This window comes from Rhagoletis pomonella, unplaced genomic scaffold (assembly GCF_013731165.1).
Source record: "Rhagoletis pomonella isolate Grant_MI unplaced genomic scaffold, Rhpom_1.0 Rhpom_scaffold_00002, whole genome shotgun sequence".
NCBI lineage: Eukaryota > Metazoa > Arthropoda > Insecta > Diptera > Tephritidae > Rhagoletis > Rhagoletis pomonella.
The window spans coordinates 51532014-51551180 of NW_023458556.1; the positions used below are offsets into that span (position 1 = coordinate 51532014).

Genomic DNA, 19167 nt, shown 5'->3' on the forward strand with positions numbered 1-19167 from the left:
GAAAATAACTCTTAACCGAAAAACCATATTGGTTTTTCTCTGATACTTATCATATTGCGCCGTCACATAATGGTTTCTCTCGGAAAGTTATTTAAGATTTATATTTAATTTCACTCCGCAACTGGGTTCAAGCCCTGGTCAAAAAAACATCGTAAAAAATAGAAAAAAGGTTTTTTTCTTATCAAGGCGCACGCCATCAATCGGAGGAAAAGCTCGACCAGAAGGTTATCTTTATCCAGTTACATGAATAACGGTTTTCATTTGTCCGGGTGCCCAGGTTATCTTTATCTAAGTACCCGGATTTAGGATTATCTATCCGCGTACCCTGAGAGGTCTATATTTGTCGGGACCCGGGTAGATGATTATTTTTACCCGAGTATCCGGGTAGGCAAATGTCTTTATCCGGGCATCCGGATAGCCGGTTATATTACGCCGGGGACCCGGGTAGTGGATTGTAAAGATACGGGTACCTTGAGTACCCGGATATGCGGCTATCTTTATCCGGGTACTCGTATATCGGGTTATATTTGCCCGGAACCCGGGAAGTGGGTTATCTTTACATGGGTACCCGTATAGGTGGCAATCTTGATCCGGGTGATGAATTGCACAACTTGCCAGAATCGGCAGTTAACTACAGAAGGAGATTTATTTTTTATTATTTCTCATTTATATTCCCCCTTAACTGAGAAGAATTTTTCTGATGTCAGCCAAAAAAGAATTTTTGTTGCGGTTTATCTCCGATTGCTACTTTATTTCTCCTTCGATAAGAGTTATGATGCGAGCATTTGAATTGGTTAATAATTATGTTCGAACTCTGATACCTGTGATATTGAGAAAAACAAGACTTTTCATTTCTGAGCGAATATTTTCGCAGTTTCTACTGGTGGCCTCGATGGCTGAAGATGTGAGTGCAATAACTGCTTGCGAGGAGAGAAATAGCTAGTCTGAGCCATCTTTAGTCAAGTGGTTGGATGTCCCATTAGCAAGTATACGCTCTCTCTCTTCTTCCAAAGAAGAAAGATGTGAAGCTACCTACTGAGGAAAATTTGTTTCTAAAAGGACAGAAGCCTGGTTGGTTACACTTTTTTTAAAGACTTCCGCCAGCATAGTTGTTTGAAATAAGAAATCAATTACACAGCAGAATTCTTAGAGCAAATATCCCTTTTCGAATAAAGATCTATTTCATGCTAACCTTTTGTTTGCAGCGGTAGTGCTGTCAGTCCATCTGAACATTGACTTTAACGGCTTGGTTATGACCGTTCGCTGTATGTATGTGCTACCCCGCTCAGTAGATTCTATGGAGGTTCGATCCTTGGTCCGGGTAACATCCAAAAATATAAAGAAACTCTAACATCACTCGCCTCCGGAAATAGTCTATCTCCGAGTGTATTTTTCAAGTGAAAAATCTATAGCGCACATAAAATTTTAATCTCCGAAATTCATCCGAAAATTTGTCATCCGCCCATAGTAAAACGATGGTAACCAAAATTGAAAAGTGAACCGGTTCGGGGAAAATTAAACTCATGATAAGGCTGAATATACTGGAATATACTGGTACTATACCAATAGCATGAGCAAACCTCAAGACCTAACTATTTTATTTTGAGGAATGCAACTTAAAGTATTTTTCAATCGTTCCATTCAAGCTCGACTGCGCCGAGGATCAAATGTTACCTTCCTGTTTAGTATTCTCTTGATAGAATACACATGATACAGACTAAGGAAAAAGTAACATAAGCAAAAACTCTGCAATAAGCAAAAACAAATTTGTACGAATGTACCAGTCGCGTAATTTGGCTTGATTCAAAGCGAACGTTTGCAAACACACTTATACGATGTTTCCACGATTCGTTATTCGCTCTCTAAGTAATTCGTGAATTACCCTGTTGCCACGACACACATTAGTAATTCGTTTGGCAGCTCTAGCTCTTTTTCTTGTTCTTCGCTATTTATTATTATTTTTGTGCGCTGCAAATATCGAAGATGGAGCTAAAATTTAAGTTATCAACAATCTTAATTTATATAGAGAATATTTTATTAATATTATTCTATAACTAGAAAAAGTGCCAGAAAATGGGACCAGGCCGGTGAAAACTTCGTTATATTTCCGATAAGTATTAGAGAAGGCACCGATTCGTTCGTCATTCGCATGGTAATTCGATGTGAATTACCTACAAATGCGGTAATTCGCTCTCAAAATGTTGTATGGCGAGTTACGTAATTCGGAAGGTAATTGTCAAGGCGAATGACGACTGGAAGAGCGAATTACGAATGAGAGAGCGAATTATGAATCGTGGAAACGCCGTATTACATGTTTTCCTTGTAGCTGAGTGCGCAGAGATGCTGGCTAGAGTTGGTTGCTGCCAAGAGCGTCCACACTCTAATCTCATTGGGCGGAACATATAATTTTAAATTTTTATTTTCAGTTTTTCGTAATTATGAAAAGGCATATGTGAAGTGCAAATTTAAATCTTGTTTAAACGAAAAAATACCCAAAAATTAGTATGTTCAAAGTAAACAAAAACTTGTTTGGCGCAAAATCATATGTGTTTTTGTTTGAATCAAAAACGATATGGTTTATTTTTGTTTTCTCAGTGCAGCATACATTACTTTGAAATATGTTTTAAAATTAAAACCATAAATCAGCGGATCTTTGCACTTTCATACAATTTGTTTAAATTTATGCCACAAATACTAAACGGCAGATTTAAAAACAAAATCCTTTACAACCAAAGGTTAAAATAAACAAACAAACAAAGTCCCAAAGTGTATTAAACTGTAATAAAAAGCAATTGCAACAATTTAAAATCGCAAAAAGGAATTATGATTAACTACGATATCGGGAACAGCTGAACAGCTGAGTACCTCTGCGTCATTTTGCCAATACACAAGCGCACTCGGATGATTAAATTGTAGCAGCTATTCTGCCCGATTTGTTTTTTTTTTTTGTTTCTGCTTCCACCAAAATGGATCTCACCTTTTCCTAAGGCAACAAAATAAATGACCCACTATTCAAGAGTTGATTGTTTTCAAAATTATTGCCAAACCACTAGCGGCAATAAACGTAATATCATAGCGCATACCCACATACATATATATCCACATTTATTCCACTGCAAAAGCTAGCCTACCTTTTACGGTTATCAAAAACTCGAACAAAGAGCATCACATCGGGTATTTGTTCGCCGATTTTTTTTGTTTTCACTGGAATAACAAACATGACAACGGAAATACTATACAGAAAGATATACGAAAAAGAAAAGCAAAAAAAAAACGTTTAGAAAATATCATAAAATTGCAAAAAGAAAGGTAACAATAACGGCACACACATTGCAATAGAAGCAAATGTGTCTAGCTGGCATCATTGAAAATGGAGAGGAAACTCATTTCGTTGATTTCCCAAATGATTTCGTAAATAAATTTTAGCGCGATTGTTGAAAACAAACATATTTACAGCTGAGCTGAAATAATGAGCGCCAACAATACATTCATTTCTAGTTTGTATATTAAAAAAACAAAAAAAACATTCAAAGTTTACAACTTATGGCACTACAAAACTAAGACCATATGAACGTGTCAGTATTTATTTTTTTTTTATTATTAGTTTTTTATAATCCCCCGTAGCAGTATTGGGGATGGGCCATAGACTTTGTGCGAAACAAATGCTTAAATTGCATTGTTCTGTTTTCAATCTAAAAATATTAGAAATGCAAAGTGCAACAAATTTCGAAAAAAAAAATGCAGGTGATGGGAATCAGGACAACTGCATTCGATTAAGCTGGATTTGAAAAAGTTAGCTATTATGTTTAAGTCTATTTGAAGTTGAAGATCTAAGATCTCAAAAGGACAAAGCAAATGTGTTATTTATTTCTCAAATACACTTTTAGATCAATGTTAAATTCAACAAAATAATTACTTGAGTCAAACAAATTCTAAAGTGAAATAATTGTCGTTTCTATGGCAAACATTAAATTAAAAAAAAAAAAACATGAGAAGCTTGATTTGTTATAACTCTAAAATCAACACTTTTTCATATAAGGGGCATTCATCTAACGTGATGAAATTATAAATTCCATACAAATTCATTATTTTATCATGTTCATCTACCCTATTGTATTTCAAATTAATATTTTAATATAAACAAAATATTAATATTTTTAAAGAGAATGCCTTGTATCAATGATCAGAACCGCTGGAGTAAATAACCGCCGCACAGTGATCTAGAACTGGAATTTGCTGTTCCAAAAAAAACTGTTGCTTAAAATGTTAGAAAATTTTGAGATAAGCAGTTTTATAGCAGATTAAGCTTTGATATCATAAGTACAAATTTCAAAATTTTTGTCATAAATACTTCACGTACTTCTTGTAAAATTTATTTTCGTTTTAGCGGAACTCTATTGTTTTCAACTAGTTTAGTTTTATTAGGCAACATTTATTTAAAAGAACATGAGAATCAATTTTTTTTTAATTAAATATAAAAAAATAAAAATTAAAAAATCGGGCTCAAAGGTTCTCTTTCATTTAGAAAACAAAAGTCGTTTTAAAAATTAATAATGCCGTTTTTGAATTTTTTCAAAAGCACCGATATCCGATAAGTACACTTGTTTCTTGGCTGATTTAACTCATTTTCACTATAAATTTTAACTTATATCAAGGGAAAAATATGTACTTAGTTTCTCTGCGATATCTCAATTACCTCAGTTATTTATTTAGAAACCAACCGCATGAATGCTTTACACTTAACCCTTAACTGGTATCGTGGGGCCGTAAGGCCGCCACACAGGACGTTTTTCCGGTGTTCTAAACAGGTTCGGGCCGTACAAAACCGCCACTTTAAGTATTCTCATTATGTCGCGACTGGCGGCGGGTGACGAATGCTCACCACTACATCACTTACCATAACGCAAGTATGCATGTGTGAGGGGCCACGCGACCCCCACGATACCATCCAGAGTTGATGTTGTTTAATTATTAATTAAAAACTATACAAGTTACCCAATATACATTGTGGTATGCATATACAACTGATAACGAACTAATAACAAACCTTATTTTTCAACGTTCATAATATTTATAGGCCAGTATGTAGCTCTCAAGAGAACCGTCAAGAAAAAAATTGCCATTATTTCGTGTGTGTGTCCAAGGAATTTTGACATTTTTGATACTTCACAGCCTGTTACCTCACTCTTTGCTCAAGAAATAATGGAACGGGCACATATTTCTGTTGCAAACATGGGTTGCCTTGTGCCCTTTTTTTCACAAAAAAACTTTAGAAAACCGTAGTAGATAGCGTAGCAAATTACTTAAGAACTGCGCACTGCCTTAAGGAAATTTTACTCAAGAAAATTTCTTAGCCATTTCTTGTACGTCATTTTATATCGGGTTTTTGCATTTCTTGAGAGCTGCATACTGGCCTTATATTGGAAACCAACTCGATATGGATTCGAAAAAAAAATGAAAACCATAGTAACAAGACAGAAAGTGAAATCCAGCTCACTCTCTCTCATTAAAATTTCAATTCGATAATGGGCTGTATTTTGAATTCATAACGAAGGGAAAATACATTGGATAACAAAGAATTCGTTTTGCTGGAGAATGGCCTAGTTCTCGAATAGAATTTATACAAACTCGTAGCTAAAACTTGCCTGCCAGAGGTCGCGCCGACCCCACGATCCTATTTTCTTTGTTGCCATTTTACACCCAAGCGCACTTGTGCACAAGGGTATTATAACTTTGTTCACATAACGGTTGTTTTAATAGCTTAAATATCAAATTAGAGGTGCCATAACCATTACACCTTAGCCATAATGTAGCAAAATTCTTCACAGCTGTTTATGATTATGGCGAAAAACTGTAATAAAATAGATACCTTCGGTTATGGTTATGGCTCTGGTGTTATAGTATGGCACCAATAATCGTTTTCAGAACTGCGCGTACGTTTTATCGAAATATTTAGTTGCTATGGTTATGACTATGGTATGGCACGATTAATTCAGCCTTAAGGGAATCGAATTAGATATAGACAAAGGATACATAAATGCTCAGATTAAAAAAAAAATCTATTAAGCCGTGACTATCTGCCCGTCCGTCCCTGCACACGATAATTCGAATAAAACTTGAGATATTTAAACGAACCGGGTACGTGTATTTCTTTTGGGCCAAGGACGGCTGGTATTGAAAATGGGCAAAATCGGACAATAACAACGCTTACATCGCATATAACGGTAGTTTTCAGAAATAAGAAAACTCGCTCAAAATGATATTAACAATTATCTTTAGGTGGAAAATAAAAATATTATAAATTTTTGGAAAATGGGCGTAGCCACGCCCACTTATGATTACATGTGTATATCTCAGCAACCGCTGCACCAATTCATTCCAAACTTGACACAGTTTTTGCTTCTGGTAAAACATACCGAACGGCTGCAATTTTTTAAAATGGAAATATACATAGCTACGCCTTTTCCATGTAACGGTAGTTTAGAGAAATACGAAATCTTCGATACATCAGTGACTACTGAATCTAATTTATTCAGAACTGATGTTTGCAATAAAACTTTAGCAAGAAATACGTTTATAACAAATTTTTGTTATAAGTTACGCCCAGTTTTCATATAACGATACTTCGATATTTCAAAATTTCGGGACGCTAATTTACTGAAAGTTGGTACTTATAAGAATCCGTTGAAAAGATATAACATTATTATTGAATTTTGGAAAATTGGCGTGGTACTGCCCACTTATGACTATATAACTTTATCTCATTAAGTCTAACTGAGCATACTATCGAGGATGTTTGAAATAGGAGTAAAACCACCCCTGCTTACCAAGTAACGGTAGTTTTTGGCAAGGTGAAAAAACTATATGTAATACGTGCTCCGGGTGTTTAATGTTCGGCTTCGCCCGAACTAGTATTTTTTACTTCTTATTTTATTATTTTAAAACCCAAAAGGTTTCGAAAACTTCTTTATCATTTTCTTGGTAAGAATAGATATGTTTTGTGAAAAAAGTAAACATAAAATTCTTTCTGAATCCATATCAGAAACCCCCAAAATTGCTTAAGAAATTTGAGATAAAAAATTTTTTGGTCCGCGAAGTCAAGAAAATTTTTTTTTTTATAAATAATTAGATAATTCAACGTGGGTGATACAACAGGCACCGGGTAAAATTGGTAAATTTTCGCTGCTGGCATTTTTTCCTAATTTTAAGATGGTATACATATATGTATATTGTACATAAATAATTCTTAAAAAATATTTGAGGAAAAATCTAGGCTAAATTACATCTTAATTTATCTCTTTTTTAGGATCCAGATGCTTCCTTCGATATAAACGGCAACGATTCGGATCCAACGCCGCAAGATAATGGTGACAACAAACATGGCACCAGGTGTGCAGGTGAAGTGGCTGCAGTGGCTTTTAACAACTACTGCGGTGTGGGTGTCGCTTACAATGCTAGCATTGGAGGTAAGTAAATAAATTACTTATGTACACACATACATAGATATATTATAAAATTGTATGGAGAAACATGGAATTAGGAATTATGGCTTGCTTACTTTGCTTATTTCCAAGGAGCTTCGACATCTGTTGTTTTACAGCCTGCTGTCTCCCTTTTTCCTTACGAAATAATGGAACGGGCACATATTTCTGTTGGTGCCTTGTACTCTTCACAAACAAACTTAAGCAAACCACAGTAGCAGCGAAGAAAATTTCTTAAGAACTTCGTACTGCTTGGGAAAATTTGGCTCAATAGATTTTTCTTGACCATTTCTTGGACGTTTTTTTATTCGCTGAACTAAAGAAATGTTTGCAAATAAAAACATTAAAACAGATTTGGTTTTTATTCAATTCAATTGCATTTTGGCTTGGATCCAAAAAATTAAAACCAAAGTTTTGTCTCTGCGGGAAGGTATTGTTGTTATTCAAGAGATTAAAAAGAATTTATCTCAAATAGAGAATAACGAATATTTATAAAAATTGGTACGACCTATGCAGATCTCTATTGGTTGAGAATATCACGCAACACTTGATTGTCCATTGTAATTTTTCAGACCTTGAAATAAACTTAATGAAAAACAAAACATTAAACTGTACTTAAATTTTGTTGTTTTTCGAGCATATGTGCAAGCATATTTACCAATGTTTTAGTGCTTATCTATGCGCTTAAAATGGTTTTTTCTTGATTATTTTCTTCGGCCCTCGTTATCACTGATTGTTTCTTTTTAGCCACCACTGAAACTTGTGTAAGTTTGCTCTGCAAAATAGACGTTGGATATATTGGTTTATTACCCACAATGAATTTGTATACAATATTTTTTACCTGAGCTTAATTTCTGTCATCAAAATGTTGAAAAAAATCCTAAGAATTTTAATTATTATTTGAATGAAAATCTTAAAAAAAGAAGAAGAAAGCATTTTTACTCAGGAGTTTGGTAGCGACTGGAGCGTTAGCTTTTTTTTTGATGGGTACAGAGAGGCATAAATGTAGAATGCCATTCACTGACCGAAATGATTTATTAGTCCTCCCTTAGTAAATAAATTTAATAAGGTGTAACATTACAAAATAATTGAGTTATTCGTGGTCGTAGAGATTTGTATAAATTTGTTTGCGTTGTGTTATTGCCGCCACGACACTATGACACCCCAGAGTTCGCCTCCTCCTTCCTAACCATTAATTGTACGCAGAGCGTACAGTTCCTTTTCCGGTTGCAGGTTTTTCTATTTGTATTCCATCTTCCTTACCCTCATACCAATTTCCCTTTGTTCTGCTTTGTGCTGTAAATATATGTATGTATGTATGTACATAAATCAAGCTTACTTACGAAGATATTCTTTATTTTATTATCTTTCTCCATTTTTTCACACACTTTATCTTTCCAGGCGTCCGCATGTTGGATGGCAAAGTGAATGATGTTGTAGAAGCGCAAGCATTGAGTTTAAATCCATCACACATTGACATCTACAGTGCCTCTTGGGGACCCGAGGACGATGGCTCGACAGTGGATGGTCCTGGGCCGTTGGCGCGTCGCGCTTTCATCTATGGCGTGACAAGCGGGCGACAAGGCAAAGGCTCAATATTTGTTTGGGCATCGGGCAATGGTGGACGTTATACAGATTCATGCAATTGTGATGGCTATACGAATTCAATTTTCACATTGTCCATTTCGAGTGCAACACAAGGAGGGTAAGTTTAGTTGTAAACAGACATACATAAGTACATACACATGTACATATGTAAGTATACAAGGCATCACTGGGTGAGTTGAGTGCTACTATAATGATTGGCTTTCCATTCATATATATTAGAGTGGTTCATAAAAGCACTCTTTTTGGAAATTCACAAACGCTACATCAGAATATAGTTATCTGTGATAATAAAAGAAACACGTATTTTATTATTTTGAAAAAAAAAAGTTTTTTTTATAGGTTGCGCTGGTTAGTTCTTTATGAAAACGGATTTCTGGAGTTGCTAATTAGGAATCTGAAGTCAGTTTTTCAAAATTCAAAATGGCGGATTGGATCTATTCGAAACCCGGCACTCGAGAGTTTTTAGGGTCGCCGATTACGAACCTGAAGTCAATTTTTTTAAATTCAAAATGGCGGATCCTATATGACGATCAAATTAAAAAAAAATGACTATAATTAAAACGTTGATACTGAACGTTTTAAGCATTGCCAAAGGTTGAAACTCATTTCCAGTGGGTTTCTGAGCTTGCTGATTATGAGTCGATGTCGGATTTTCAAAATTCAAATTCAAAAATGAACAAATTTGCGCTGGTTTTCGTAACGTCGCAAGGCTCCACACATTTCTTAGATGGCGGTGATGTCAGCTTTTGTCTTCCCGAGAACATCCACGTTTGTCGTGGTCATCATCACAAGTAGAGGTCTCATCCGAGGCATGTTTTTCTTTTTAACGTTGCGGTTCCCAAACACAGCGCAGGCGAGGTTTTACGCCTTCTCACTTTAGCTCGCTCCCAAGCGGGTGTTTGGTCGCTACCCAGAGGATACGTGGATATAAATACCTGGACAGAGTGAGCTGCGATTTGAACCGTACGAAAAATAATCACATATGGCCACTGCCAGGTGAATGTCAGCCAAAAGCTTTTCCTACTTACGTGGACATCACGGTACCATCCTCAATATAATTTCAATATATAGGCAGCTGAGGTAGGGCGTTTTTTAAACATTTGCAGAGATGGGGCGTTATACAACCAAATTCTGAAATAGGCCAATTTTCAACAGTTTTGCTGAGATGGGCCGTTTTCGAACCGGCTGCCAAGACAAAGGCGATGTTCCAATCAGCCGACGAAACATACATACATACTGTATATGGGTCCAGTTTTTAATCCACCCGAAATAGTTGTTACATTTCTGTAAAAATTGTGTGTGTTTGAAATGCAACCGTAGACACCAGCTAGTAGCGAAACTTGCAAATTCCTTCAAATTTGCGTTTATGCAAAAATTTGCAAGTTTCTCTACTTGAGAGCGAGAATTTGAAGGATTTTTTTCTTACTCTTAGATGTTTGAATGATTTATAATTATTTCTAGACTTTTCGACGAACCGAACTCTATAGCCTAAATTTTTACAATACATACTTCTAAAACCAAATACATACTCATGACCTCAGTACTTAGGTACATGAATTATGTTTCCACACCAACTGTTAAAACAAATTTTGTGCCAATCTTTTGAACTTTTAAATGCTCGTGCATGCATGCATATTATTTAATGATTTAGTTTAAAACCACGAGCATAAAACACACATTAATTGCTATTATAATAAGCAAATATTGTACATTTAAATCAACCATAAACTTTAATTACTCAAAATTACTCTGCTCATTGCATGTCACGCACTCACTTCACCGTACATCATTGGCTTGACTGATTGCAACCGCCAACCACCTAAATACTGTTATATTTTTAGCTACATACATACTAGCGTTTTTCAGTTGTGGGCATTATGTGGTGGTTCAACCACAGTTAATAATAAAATATTTACTACGCCACACTTTTCAATTAAGCAATTTATTTACTTTTAGACAAAAATATTGCAAATAAATACTCTGCTGTTAGCTAGACTTGCTATTGTTGTTGCTTTTACGCAATTCCAGAAAAATCAATTATGGGCAATATCAAAATTGCTATTTATCTGTAGCGAAGAAGTGGGGCGTTAAATGTTGAGTGCAATGTTAAAGGAATATATTGCTATTTTTTTTTTTTTGGTTTTTGGTTTTTGGTTATGCTAAATTCTCATTTAATTTCATTCGATTGCAGGCAATTTATTGTATGAAAATGCATTCGAATTTTTGCGCCAGTGAATTGTGTGTATCAATATGTATTAACTAGTTGCTGCTGCTACGAATGATTTAAATGAGATTTCAAAATTTCCATTTGATTGCACTGCATTCGAATGCGTTGAGGTGTCGCATATATCCAATCATTATTTATACATACGTCGCTTGTTTTTTAATAAAACTAATTTGAATGTTTATTTAATATTTGCAATACTCAAATTTACTATCATTAACTCACATACACACGAGTAAATATATTTTTAAATGTACTCTATGTATGCATTGGAAATCAGTGGTTTCGAGGTAAAAACTTTTTTTTGGATTTTAAATGGCCCACTTTTAGGCGTTCGCTTGCAGATAATTTATGCCGTTGTTTTAGTGTGTATCACTTTTAATTGGCAATTAATGAGTAATATTATGGTATTTTATTATGAAAACTGCAACAAGAGAGTACTTGGTGCCACTATGCGTATAAGTGAGAAGGTGTATATAAATGCATATGTATAATAATAATAATAATAATAAGCGTATTAATACAAATGCAATTGTGAATAATTCCATACATTCGTTAAGAGCGATTAAAATACCAGTATAACATAAAGATAAATAAAATACAATAAACTAAAACAATGCGAAATAAATCCACTTAGATTACATTTTATTCTTTCAAGCCCCGATTGCCACTTTCTTAGGCCTCGTTCCCACTTTTCGATTTGAACTCACAATACAATCAGGCGATCTTCTTATTAAGTGGGTTCTGTGCGAACGAGTTAGTTCGGGGAAGGGCAATTACACCGGCACACAAAAAATAAAAAAAATGATCTATGCATTTAACCAGATCCACCTACTGACCATCTGAATCTGAAGTCCGTTTGACTCGTAGGCCTCCTTAATTTGGAGTTAATTGCGAAAATTGTGAAAAAATGGCAAAAAATCGTAATTCTCGAAATTTACTCGAAATTTGATAAGAATTTAATTTCATTTTTCCGGATTCGGTAAAAATCCGGTTACAGCGCCTTTCCATAAGGGGAACTTGTACAATTAAATAATATAATTAACTTGTAAATATTTGATTTAAATTATGTTATGCTTAAGATACTTGTTTCATACTAGTGGTATGTACGTATTCCCAAATTATTTTGAAGAAATGACGCAGTAAATATCACACCAAAAATAATTTAACTTTAAATTTAAAATGACGTAAATTTATCTGTCAATTGAACTAAATGAAATATATGAACTAAAGAACTAGTTCAATAAGGTGAACGAACTACAACTGAACAGTAAACTCAAAAAAACTAAAGTGCGCAACTCTACTTCAAACGTCCAGGCAGCTGAGGCTGTAAGCATCTCAACTGAATGGGTATATCACATTTTGCATGCATACTTCCTGACATTCGACTGTAAATGCAACCGTGTGATCAGTTCTAACGAGTGTTTGGCGATATTCAGCTGCAATTCGAACGAGTTTTGGCACCGCTTCGTAAACGCCGACGAAACATGAAACCACCACAACTCGCCAGACATCAAAAAACAATCAAGAAGTGCACCAAAAACGGTCAAAGTGGGTCTGTCGGCCAATAAGCTAATTACCACAGTTTTTGGGATGCACGCGGTGTCATTAAGATTGATTACCTTGCAAAGAGAAAAACGATCAGAATAAAAAAACACTTGTGTAGTCTTCTTCTTATTATTTGGCACTACAACCGTTTGTCGGTTTGGGCCGAGACCAAAAAGCTTCTCCTATTGCTTCTCTCCTACGCGAATTTGCGCCTGTTGGTTATCCCGAGCGCAGACAGGTCCTTCTGCACTTGGTCCACGTGTGTAGTCACCATAGCAAATATCCAAAATGTCACCAAATTTAGCCGCCGGCGACTATTTTCTAAGCTCAAAGAAATGGCAGAGCGGTAAGCGATTTCCGTCGAATGAGGAGGTCATCACTGAAACAAACACATAGAGTCCAACGGATTCCCAATCTTTGGCCCATGTCGATGCCGATTAATCGGCCGATGCTGATGCCGATTCCTTAAAAAAAACTAACTGTATATAAATTCATTCAAGAAGAACTGTGTTTGATAAACTTCCATAATAACCAAAGGAAAACATAAACAAATAAAATTACAAAACAAATAATTTTTGAAGAATCTATTTACTTATTTATGTACGTACATAAATATGTATTAAAAGTAGTATATGGCCTATGCATACATATCATCGCAATACTTTGTTCCATAGCTTTTTCTTATTCAATGTTAAAAAAAGAGTTCATTCGAAATCATATTTTTTAATTGTACTCATAGTAGTCTGTTGACTATAAAGGTGTTGTATTGAATATAATTTGTTAGTAAACAGTAACCGTATATTTTTAATGATAAAAATATTTTTTAACGTAAACAATTTATCATTAAGCGATTAATTCAAGGATAATTGTAACAATACCTACAGTAACGACATTTTAGCATTCTTTGGCTATTTCCCTTTCGTTTATTTAATGTTCCTAATTTTTTTTATGAAAGTGTTGCTCGTTATCTACCGAAACCCATGTTAGTAAAAATTTCAAACTTTTTCTTTAAACATTATGAGTATGGAGTTTTGTAGCCCGTTCAATTCTCTTTTAACGAAGTGCAAATTAAATACTATCGATTTTTGGATTTTTTTTTTTGTGGAAAGTGTTGCGGATTTCCTCCATAAAAAAAAATCGAACATACTTTGTTTGGAAGAAAATGCTAGGTACTTACCTAGCTACCTCAAACTTGTACTTTACTATACTAAAATTTAAAAAACTGCATACTCGAACGAATTCTAAAAAATCTGATTAAACAGTTTCAAATTTTGATGAAGATTTGTTAAAATTGCGGAAAAAGTAAAAAGAGTCGGCTTAAAATCGTCCAAAAACGGCCGAATCCGATGCCGATGCGGATTCTTTTGGCCGATACTAGCCAATGCCGATTAATCGTTCGGACTCTACTCTGAAACCCCTATTTGTTGGAAGGAATAAAAAAATTAAAAAAATGCTGGACTAGGAGATTACGTAAAGGAATAGGAAATTCTATTGCCATAAAAACATATATTTTATTAAAAAAGTGACAGGCTGTTCAATGTGCCTTGGAACTAGCTGATTATTTGGCGAACAAGGGCAGTAGAGCAGATGATTTGATTTTTTTTTTTCAAATTATTTAGTCTCAAAAATGTCAAATATTTTTAATTTATTCTCACAAAAATTCTAAATTGTTAAAATCTATTTACATGTTAAATCTTTTTCCATACCAAACAAGTTATTAAATAGCAGCATTTGGAACGTTCGGCCAACTCGGCAGCACAACCCCCGATTACTGGGCCTTGCAAACGATGGATCAATGCTTCGAGAAGCAAACAAATTTACTTAGAAAGAAAGTTGCAACAATTTTTACTTTTTCCAATTTAAATTTTTTATTTTTTTGTATTACAAAAACTCAGAACAGTTTTTGACACTTTCGATACCAGAAGCAACAACAAAATACACGCAAATGTTGTTTTTGCTCTAATGCTGTTTGATATGTTTAGGCCAGTTCTTTGCCTAAAATACCACAGTATTCCGATATCCACATGAGTTCTTATTGGAAATTACTTTTGAATCGCAAATAATATTTATTGTATTATAATTAATATTCAGCGATTTTTCTGTCTTTGGCTTGTGGTCGGAATTAGAGTACCTTTGAGACCGACAATTATTTAAATGAAACAATACATATAAGACGTCACGTTTAAAATATTCCTAAACAGAATGCGTAAAGGTAACGCGGAAAGGACTCGAGCTTGTAATCACATTTCGAAAATGTTCATTAAATTTATGATGGAAATTTCGATAAACAATAAGGACATTTGCAACATAGGATTTCATGACATGCCTAGCGTCCAACAAATTCCCAATTAGAGCAAACTTTAAGTGTATAAGCAACACCCTGTTGGAGCGTTAATTATTAAAAAAAAAAATGGTTTTGTCAGTAATGTCGCAGTCATCCATATTAATTGCCAATTAAGAGCTTAACAGTATTTCCACTTTCAACATAATTGAGCACAACTACCGCAATATATGTGCATAAATAATATTTATTGCAAATTTATTATCTGAATTGTTGTATGAATACTATTAAAAACTAAAGTGGTTATTATTTTTTTCTAATTTAAAATGAACCATATTTTGCACTATCTCCTCCCCTTTCCAGCTTCAAACCTTGGTACCTAGAGGAATGCTCCTCCACACTCGCCACCACCTACAGCTCTGGCACGCCCGGCCACGATAAGAGTGTCGCTACCGTCGACATGGATGGCCGCCTACGCCCTGATCACATTTGCACCGTCGAACACACCGGTACCTCGGCTTCAGCGCCACTTGCCGCCGGTATATGTGCACTTGCTCTGGAAGCAAATCCCAATCTTACCTGGCGTGATATGCAATACCTCGTAGTGTACACATCGCGTCCGGGTCCTTTGGAAAAGGAAAGCGGCTGGATTTTGAACGGTGTCAAGCGAAAGTACAGCCACAAGTTTGGTTATGGTCTTATGGATGCTGGCGCTATGGTAAGCTTGGCCGAACAGTGGACCACCGTGCCGCCACAGCACATTTGCAAGTCGCGCGAAAACAATGAGGATCGCAAGATTGAAGGCACTTACGGATACACGCTGGCCACTCATATGGATGTGAATGGCTGTGCTGGCACCATTAACGAAGTGCGCTATCTGGAGCATGTGCAGTGTCGCATAACGTTGAGGTTTTTCCCACGCGGCAATCTGCGCATCTTACTCACTTCGCCCATGGGTACTACGAGTACGCTATTGTTCGAGCGACCGCGGGACATTGTCAAGTCCAACTTTGATGATTGGCCTTTCTTGAGCGTGCACTTTTGGGGCGAGAAAGCGGAGGGCCGCTGGACATTGCAAGTTATTAATGGCGGACGACGGCGTGTCAATCAACCAGGCATACTATCCAAGTGGCAGCTCATTTTCTATGGCACTGCAGTGCAACCGATGCGCTTAAAGAGCGATTTGATGCAACAGCAGATGCGCGTTTCGGCGGGCGTTAATCCCTACACCTATCCAACTGAGTCGGATTTGGGTCAGCCCACAAATGATGGTGGTTACTATAATGCCGATCAATTTGCCGGCTATCTGAATTATCAGAATCTTTTTACCGGTGCCGGTTCGAATCCTGAACAAGCTGTGGCTACTGTAGACGGTCACAATATTCCAACACCACAACGGCAAAATGTGATGGCCGACTCGAATAATAAGCTTGTGCTGCACGACTGTGATCCAGAATGCGATTCGCAGGGTTGCTATGGCCGTGGTCCGACTCAGTGTGTGGCCTGCAAGCACTACCGCCTGGACAAGTGAGTGGAAACTGAGTGAAAAGAAAAAAAAATCAGTTTAACTTTATAATAAAATATTTTTGCAGCACCTGTGTTAGCCGCTGCCCACCGCGCTCCTTCCCCAATCAAGGTGGTGTATGCTGGCCCTGCCATGAATCTTGTGAAACCTGTGCGGGCGCCGGACAAGACAGTTGTCTCACTTGTGCACCTGCGCATCTGCATGTCGTCGATTTGGCTGTGTGTTTACAAGTTTGCCCAGATGGCTACTATGAAAGTAAGTATTGCCATACAAAGAAGTATGAAAACCAAATACACATTTCCAATTTTTAAATTTGTCTGATGCATTTTGAAAGTATAATGCTTGTGTCCGAATAATGATCGTTTTCCTTTATATTTACATCTTTTCATAGACTATGACAACAAAACTTGTGTGCCATGTGAGGCTAATTGCGCTTCGTGTCAAGATCGACCCGACTATTGCACCAGCTGCGAACACCATTTAGTTATGCACGAACATAAATGCTACTCTGCTTGTCCACTACACACCTATGAAACTGAAGACTACAAGTAAGTGGAAACTGATTTTCAAATACATAGTTAATCCAGTCATACATATAGCTGCAGCCTTTATAATAATTTATAACTTTTTCGAAATAATTTTTGTATGTATCGTTCTAATGGAATAGAGTTAATACAATTCCACTCACTCCGATTTGGGGTTGAACCCTAGCACAAAATTTATCTACGTCACCGGGCGTCGCACAGTGGAAGAGCTCCATATAAAATATGAAAAAGGTAGTAAATGTCCAGCGATTGAAAATTGTAACGTGGACTTTTTTTTGCCTAGGAATGAATAAATATGAAAATTGGTTGAATTTAGCGGACTTCGACGCGCACTACACTAGGCGTCGAATATGTTCAATTTTATCCGATTTCAATTAAATTCTATTTGTAACTTAGATTTACCTAGGAAGACATAAATCTGAAAGATGGGAAAATCGGTAACTTGCCACGCCCACCGGCCATCCGAATTCTGAATTCTAATGTGGCAGGGACTAGTAATGATCCTCCAATTCACACATTTTTCTAATTTATGGGTTTTTATGCAAAAATAGCCCTTGCTAGTTCTTGCCATATTAGAATACAAAACTCGGATAGCTGGTGGGCGGGGCGGTGGGGCGATTTTCTCTATATTTCAGATGTATGTCTTCCTAGCTTAATCTAAGTTACCAACTGATTTACATTGGATTTAGATAATATTTACCATATATGCCCCCTAGTGTAAAGGGCGTGGCAGTTCGCCAATTTTTACCAACATTCATAATTCTTCTTAGTGGAAGTGGTTCAAATAGAAGATTTTAGAAAAATCGAGATACGTTTATTACCTTTTCCTGCAAATTTTGTAGGGATATGAAATTTGTCTTGTTATTAGTTTAAACTTTAAAGTGTACAGAGTGGGTATTTTTGTTCCGATCACCCTTCACCTCACGGCACCGCAAGCTTCTCATACTCCCCAGAAAAACAATAAAAATTTATAATATCACTGAAATGTAAGGGCTAGGTAAAATTATGAGGATATGATTTGGAGCCACCCTTGCATATTCTTAAAATTGGTACTAACGGTTTCTGAGCTGGTAAAATGCGTATTTAAATCTTACTTAAAAATTATATTCAGATGGTACCGACTTCCTTTGATAATTTCTAGAGTAGTTTTTCTCTGGAAAAAATCCTTGAAACCTGTTAGTAGACGTGTTGGGAATCGAGTAAACCACTTAGTTGAATATTCCCACACATTGCGAAATTAGGGCAGTTAACTGTAAAATTATAATATCAAACTTAAACAACCAAGAAAATATAATACGTCTTTTATGGAAGCTTGTGAATCTCTAACATATAGTTTCAGCCATTTAAAGTTTATGACATGCAATAATACGACGGTATACAACACCTTGTGAACTCCCTAATTATATCATGAAATTTATAAAAAAAAAAACAGAAACTAAAATCGATTTTCCCGCTAACCCCAAAAAAATGCTAAGGCCCAATTTCAGATGGCCTGTTTGAGTAGAGATGGTTGATTAAATTAACTTAGAAATTCATTTTTAGAGCAAACATTTAAACTGCACTTAAATGACCAATATTGGCTATTTAAATATCCAATATCAGCGGTGTTGCCAATATCACTGCGGCAATGGTTTAGCTACTGACACTGTCAAAGTGCGAATAGATAATCCGTTAGAATTTTCACTCAAAAAATGTAATCTGTGTATTAAATATTACTTTATCTATTATTGTCATGAATAATGAGTTTTTAAGCTGTTAGAACAGAGATCTTAGGGGTTTTAGAAATATCCATTTAGCTGCTAAAATTCGGGACCCTAATAGCGCTTTAAAAACATATAAAACCGAATCAAAGGAATAAGTCGTGGTAAACTTACTGCTCTTCCGTACATAGAGAATCGTAGGTGCTCTTCTTCTTCTTATTTGGCAGATTCATCGTTCTAGTTCTGAAATTTTCC

The 19167-nt window shown here is 35.8% G+C and overlaps 1 protein-coding gene across 6 annotated transcripts in view; it reads left to right on the plus strand.

Moving 5' to 3' along the window:
- The window catches only part of LOC118733783 (furin-like protease 2), a 742634-nt gene that overhangs the window by 604823 nt on the left and 118644 nt on the right, over positions 1 to 19167 (plus strand). For 5 of the 6 annotated variants that reach the window (XM_036463341.1, XM_036463345.1, XM_036463343.1 and 2 more), the window contains 4 exons: positions 8883 to 9186; positions 15506 to 16669; positions 16735 to 16922; positions 17059 to 17215. In XM_036463341.1, coding sequence (XP_036319234.1) covers positions 8883 to 9186; positions 15506 to 16669; positions 16735 to 16922; positions 17059 to 17215 — 1813 coding nt within the window. Of the gene's footprint in view, positions 1 to 7306; positions 7467 to 8882; positions 9187 to 15505; positions 16670 to 16734; positions 16923 to 17058; positions 17216 to 19167 lie in introns of all 6 variants that reach the window. The other variant, XM_036463346.1, reaches the window with a different exon arrangement.